At 43.2% G+C, this 6595-nt stretch overlaps 1 protein-coding gene across 2 annotated transcripts; it reads right to left on the bottom strand.

The window, feature by feature from the left end:
* Positions 1–1004: 1004 nt before the first annotated feature.
* LOC115103538 (uncharacterized) lies at positions 1005–5261 on the bottom strand. Of its 2 annotated transcripts, none has more exons than XM_029624369.2 (4): positions 2961–5261; positions 2268–2597; positions 1601–1764; positions 1005–1276 (listed from the first exon to the last, which is right to left on the bottom strand). In XM_029624369.2, the coding sequence occupies exons 1-4, from the start codon at positions 3028–3030 to the stop codon at positions 1118–1120; spliced, it is 723 nt and encodes a 240-aa protein (XP_029480229.2). In that variant the 5' UTR covers positions 3031–5261; the 3' UTR covers positions 1005–1117. The 2 variants fall into 2 exon arrangements, with proteins under 2 accessions (XP_029480229.2, XP_029480230.2); XM_029624370.2 differs by having other exon boundaries at positions 1601–1734.
* Between the last annotated feature and the right edge of the window lie 1334 nt (positions 5262–6595).

Here is a 6595-nt window from a genome sequence, read left to right as displayed (position 1 = left end):
GCCCCACTGTACTTGCGTACTATTGTTTGTACAGATGAACCTGGTACCTTCAGGTGTTTGGAAATTGCTCCCAAGGATGAACCAGACTTGTGGATGTCTACAATTTGTTTTCTGAGGTCTTGGCTGATTTCTTCTGATTTTCCCATGATGTCAAGCAAAGAGACACTGAGTTTGAAGGTAGGCCTTGAAATACATCGACAGGTACACCTCCAATTGACTCAAATGATGTCAATTAGCCTATCAGAAGCTTCTATAGCCATGACATTTTCTGGAATTTTCCAAGCTGTTTAAAGGCACAGTCAACTAAGTGTATGTAAACTTCTGACCCACTGGAATTGTGATACAGTGAATTATATGTGAAATAATATGTCTGTAAACAATTGTTGGAAAAATTAATTGTGTCATGCACAAAGTAGATGTCCTAACCGACTTGCCAAAACTATCGTTTGTTAACAAGAAATCTGTGGAGTGGTTGAAAAATGAGTTTTAATCATTCCAACATAAGTGTATGTAAACTGTTTCTCACCCCAAATCATATTTTACACGTGAACTGGTATTCAAAGTGGAAATAATTTTTAGGAAGTTGAAACTGACTCGTAGGCTTATATCCCGATGTACCTGATGAAGTTTAGGCAGCTAAAATAGTTGTACCTGTGATCAAATATAATAAAGGTTTTAACAAACTGTTCTCATTTTAACGTTGAAGCTCTTCTGACTGTGTGGCAGACCCCATGCACTGGAACAGCTTCCTGAGTGGTCCAGTGACAGTGACCTAAAAACATTACTCACCACAGCACTGTTTCAAACTAAAAACCAATGTAAAACTTATGACCTGATGTATTGAAAAAAAGGTATAGGTAGGCCTCCATCGCTATCAATTTTACACCTTATGGACTAAAACAGGGATATTCAACTGGCGGCCCAAAATTTGACATTTAGTGCCAAAGTGAAAAGCACTATAGTTGTCTTATTTATTGAGAAAAATAAATAAATAAATGGTGAGCGAGCGTTGAGCCTTTACTTTTATTTGTGTGTGTGCGTCACATGTGGAAAATGTCCAATGTTTCAATTCTGAGAAAGTAAAGAAGCAATACTCAGAAAAAAACATTTGAAGAAGCTACTTAGTGGTCCTACTTCCTCCTTTGGAAGACACAGAATAGGGGTATGATTCTACCTGTGTGTCAGGTAGAGAAGTGTGATTCCTGGTCATGTCTTCATAGACACTGTCAGGAATGACCTGGGGTGTGGATCCTCCCTGGTTACGGCACCTCTTCACCTGTGAAACAGGAATGTTGCTTCATTCATATATTATGCGCTACAAGCAATCAAATTGTCTTATTCAACCACTTTTTAATTATTCTTGGACATTGATTTAAAAAATGATGCACCTGAATTGCCCTTTGTCCATTTCAGTCACTACAATGACTGGCATTGAAAGGACATTGTGTTTTGACAGAGTTTAGAACAAAATATAAATCTGCACACTAGTGTTATGCTCTGAACATGTTTAGCAGGACGAGGACAACTTTTTGATAAAGGACAACGTTTTGACAGATACACGTGATTGACCCATCACCAAGGCAACCTTCAGCACACTCACCAGTGGAGCAACCCAGATGAGGAAGATGACACACAGCAGGATGGTCAAGATGCTAATGATGATGATGTTTACCACGCCAGATGGGCACGGCTTCTCATTGGCTGGGTGAAAGGGGGTCAGCGTTACTGCAGTAGCTGTAGGACATGGCAGCTGTAAGACATTGTCTATGGAAGACATCACCAAATGGGAAAATCTAATCAGTATGCTGCAGCACTCACACAAAATAACTATCAGAGACAGACTTTTACAAAAGAAAAGCCACTGAAGAACAGTGTTTCTCAACTTGTTTGTATCAGGACCAGCAGGCTATAATGAAACTAACCCTCGAGAGCTGACTAAATAAGTCTGGAACACCAGCCTGTCTATGAACCACAGATTGAGAAACACTAGTCTGGGTTCTAGATTACACACATTCTTTCTACATGTGAAATTGATTGTTCATTCATGAGAAGAGAAACATATCACATCGCCTAGAGCCCTCAAACTCAACTCTGGACCTCGAAGCAACTCCTTATTTTCACTGTTCCCCTCTAATCAGGGACTGATGTAGACCTGGGACACCAGGTGTGTGCAATTCATTATCAGCTAGAACAGAAAACCAGACGGCTCTGGACCTCGTAGGGTCAGAGTTGAATACCCCTGCCCTAGAGTGTAAACACACACCTACCATTCACCACCACCAGAGTGGAGCCTTTGCCTTGGATGATAAAATTATTGAACGTGGATTTGTTGACATTTGTGTAAACACACCAGTAGACCCCTGTGTCCTCTATGGTCAGGTTACTGACGGTGATGGTCAGTTGGTCCACAGGTCCCTCAGTCTTCACTCTGTCCCAGTAGCCTTTCCTGAGGGTCAACTTGGAGTCACGCTGGTGGTAAAACAACACCTCTCTGTCCCTGTCCAGCCCAACATACAGGTACATTCCATCCTGGTCTTTTAGAGTGGTGGAGCACTTCATGGTAAACTTCTCCCCTGTCTTCACCCAGAGAATGGCTTCTATAGAAAAGAGGTGAATGAAAAGATAAACCATGATTTGGAGAATTTGTGTAATACATAGATAAACATGTTTCTACAATAAAAACGTCAGAGTGGAAATTCAAAGGCAGAACCAGTTTCCCCCCCAGAAAGGGTTAAACACCAAAAACTCAACTTGTATTTTTTCTACATACATTTGTTTTCAGGTAGGGCACTATACACTACTGTGTCATTTTAGTCTCAAAATGTTTAATACCCATCTGAAAAAACAGGTGCAAACTGCATCTAGTGTAAACTTTGCTCCTGGTGCAAAAAGGCTTAACAGAGCCCAAACTGGTGACTCTAAATTCAATGTTGGGAGAAGAAAAAAGTTTGTCTTATTACCTGTTGCTGTGGTTGATGTGCTGAGAGAGAAAACGATCGACAGCAGACACCAGTGCAGTAACATCTCCATCACTTAAGCCCTGGTTACTGCTGTCTCTCTGTCGGTCTGACTTTTAAAGACAGAGGAAGTGGCGTCAATGTCATCAAAGCCCCTTCTCAACCACCACTCCCTCCTCAACCATCAGTATTGAACATTATACACCATCTAAACAACAACCCTTAATTGAATTCTCTTTTTGAGATATGTGTAGTCATCTTATCATAGCGTCAATGGGTGTATTGTAGCCTACTAAAGTACTGCACTTTGTCTGGGGAAATGATTCAAATTGAACTCATTCTGTCTTTCATCAGGGTACCATTTCCTGTACTATCACCATATGACCCCTGGATCATTTTCACTTTTCAATGCTAACTTTATTTATCTTTTTGCTGTTACATTACCCAACTTGACACACAACAACACACACATCACAGGCTGGGGGCAGACAGGAGATCTGGGGTAAACGCGCCTTGCTGAAGAGCACAACAGTGGAAAGTAGCTGATGGGATATTGAAGCCAGCAAGCCTCTGGCTGCCAGTTCTCTCAGTTATTGAGGAGAGACTGCCGTCTAGTGTCAAGCTAGAACAAAACAGGCAGAAAGAAAAAGGTTTTATGCCATTCCCCAGAAGAGTCTATTCATATGTTTATTAACAAGTAATCAATTAGATTTGAACTAACAAGACTGTTGTTCTACTGTGATAAATACAATTATAAAAGGCTAACTGAAAAAGTACAACAGAAGGAAGAGACGGCTATAAATCCTATAAGTTCAATGGCATACATATTGTAATTATGTAAATAATCAAAACATAATAGAAACATGAAATCTGAATACTACATTTAGCTTAGTAACATAACCCTACATAAACCTTTGGGGTTTTTTCTCCCTCGAAATATGTAACCTGTTTGCCTGACGACTCAAACTGAATTATTCCGCTGCTGTATCATTCGCTACGTACTTCAGTCTGAGACTGCCATCATTGAAGTCATTTGTGATGACATCAAAATGAGAGGTGTTGTACCAAACAAAGTCATCAGCGATAGGATCATCTCTAACCAATCAGAGCATCAAAGCCAATGATGAATTTTCAAAACGGTGCTTTACTCACCTGTTCTGGCTCTGGCCCAACCCATCGGTTTGTAGGACCTGTCAGATGGTCTAGAATGGATTTCCATTCTAGAATTCATCGGGGGGGTTACTCAGATCCAGATTCATTGCGGAGAAGACACTAGCGTCAGTGGGCGTGGTGTAGCGTTTGGATGGAGCAAGGAGTTTGGGTAGCCAGGCGAGCAACATGTAGGGTGTGTGTGGATTGTTTAGACCTGCAGACAGAACAGGTCTCATGGCATCCACTTTGTTCATCCTTTTTTTTAACGCAAAACCAAACGGAACACAACAAGAGCTGATAATGCTACTGAACAGACATGAACCATATGCCTGTAGTGTTAAGAGTCCTGATACATATTGAGCCAAAGCATCCCAGTTTCTGTTCCGAGAGCATCGTCTCTTTAGCAGTAGCACAATCAGGATTCCACAGAATAGAAGATGACAGCACACAGCAGGGTGGTGGAGACGCTGGTGATGATGCTGACCCTCGTAGAGGGTAGCGGGAGATGGGCACGGCTTCTTGACGGCTGGATGAAAGGGGGTCAGAGTTACCGCAGTAGCTGGAGGACATGGAAGCTGTAGAGAGATATCAACGATGGGGAAAATCCGATCAATGCGCATTGGCACTCATACAAGATAACTATCGGACACACAATTGTCCCAAAAATAACCGCTAAAGAACAGTATTTCTTAACTGTTTTTTATCCAGGTTGTTTATTTGAAACTCTTGGAAAACAGAAAGGAAAACTTCGGACACTGCTGCTCATGCTCCCAGGTAATGTTTATTTATAACAACGTTTCGACCCTTAGGTTTTCATCAGACATTCATATTCCAGATGGGGGTGGAAGGTCCTATATATAGGGGCAGTACTCAGTGACATCACTTCCTGAAACAGGAGGTAAAAATGTGGGATTCTGGCTCCGACAGAGATGGCCGCCTCGCTTCGCGTTCCTAGGAAACTATGCAGTATTTTGTTTTTTTACGTGTTATTTCTTACATTGGTACCCCAAGTAATCTTAGGTTTCATTACATACAGTCGGGAGGAACTACTGAATATAAGAGCAACGTCAACTCACCATCATTACGACCAGGAATATGACTTTCGCGAAGCGGATCCTGTGTTCTGCCTTCCACCCAGGACAACGGAATGGATCCCAGCCTGCGACCCAAAACAACAACGTCATAAAAGAGGCAAACGAAGCGGTCTTCTGGTCAGACTCGGGAGAAGGGCACATCGCGCACCACTCCCTAGCATACCACTCGTCAATGTCCAGTCTCTTGACAACAAGGTTGATGAAATCCGAGCAAGGGTAGCATTCCAGAGAGACATCAGAGACTGTAACGTTCTTTGCTTCACGGAAACATGGCTCATAACGGAGTCGGTGCAGCCAGCTTTTTTCTTCACACATCGCGCCGACAGGGGGGGGGGGTATGCTTTTTGATTAACGAGACGTTGTGTGATCATAACAACATACAGGAACTCAAGTCCTTCTGTTCACCTGACTTAGAATTCCTCACAATCAAATGCATTATCTACCAAGGGAATTCTCTTCGATTATAATCACAGCCGTTTATATTCACCCCCAAGCAGACACATCGATGGCCCTGAACAAACTTTATTTGACTCTTTGCAAACTGGAAACCACATATCCTGAGGTTGCATTCATTGTAGCTGGGGATTTTAACAAGGCTAATCTGAAAACAAGACTCCCTAAATTGTATCAGCACATCGATTGCGCAACCAGGGCTGGAAAAACCTTGGATCATTGCTATTCTAACTTCCTCAACGCATATAAGGCCCTCCCCTGCCCTCCTTTCGGAAAAGCTGACCACGACTCCATTTTGTTGCTCCCTGCCTACAGACAGAAACTAAAACAAGAATCTCCCGGGCTCAGGTCTGTTCAACGCTGGTCCGACCAATCTGATTCCACGCTTCAAGACTGCTTCAATCACGTGGACTGGGATATGTTCCGCATTGCGTCCATCCTCCCCTCCTGCGTCCATCCATAGTTTCCTAGGAACGCGAAGCGAGGCGGCCATCTCTGTCGGCGCCGGACGTTATTTTAAAGAATGCTTAAATTCACACAGGACACTGAATAAGAAAGGAGAAATACTCCAGATATGACAGACTGACCCTAGCCCCTCGACACATAAACTACTGCAGCATGAATCCTGAAGGCTGAGACAGGAGGGGTCGGGAGACACTGTGGCCCCATCCGACGATACCCCTGGACAGGGCCAAACAGGCAGGATATAAACCCACCCCCTTTGCCAAAGCACAGCCCCCACATCACTAGAGGGATATCTTCAACCACCAACTTAACATCCTGAGACAAGGCCGAGTATAGCCCACAAAGATCTCCACCACGGCACAACTCAAGAGGGGGGGGGGGCAACCCAGACAGGAATATCACGTCAGTGACTCAACCCACTCAAGTGACGCACCCCTCCTAAGGACGGCATGAAAGGGCACCAGTAAGCCAGTG

This window comes from Oncorhynchus nerka, linkage group LG21 (genome assembly GCF_034236695.1).
Source record: "Oncorhynchus nerka isolate Pitt River linkage group LG21, Oner_Uvic_2.0, whole genome shotgun sequence".
NCBI classification, from domain to species: Eukaryota; Metazoa; Chordata; class Actinopteri; order Salmoniformes; family Salmonidae; genus Oncorhynchus; species Oncorhynchus nerka.
The sequence above is the reverse complement of the archived record's forward strand: the minus strand, read 5'-3'. Positions and strand labels throughout refer to the sequence as shown.

Coding starts and splice junctions, on each gene's coding strand:
- LOC115103538 (XM_029624369.2), bottom strand. CDS start 3,030: ATGGAGATGTTACTGCACTGGTGTCTGCTGTCGATCGTTTTCTCTCTC. Junction 2,598..2,960: donor CACATCAACCACAGCAACAG/GTAATAAGACAA, acceptor TCTTTTCTATAG/AAGCCATTCTCTGGGTGAAG. Junction 1,277..1,600: donor TCATCTGGGTTGCTCCACTG/GTGAGTGTGCTG, acceptor CCTGTTTCACAG/GTGAAGAGGTGCCGTAACCA.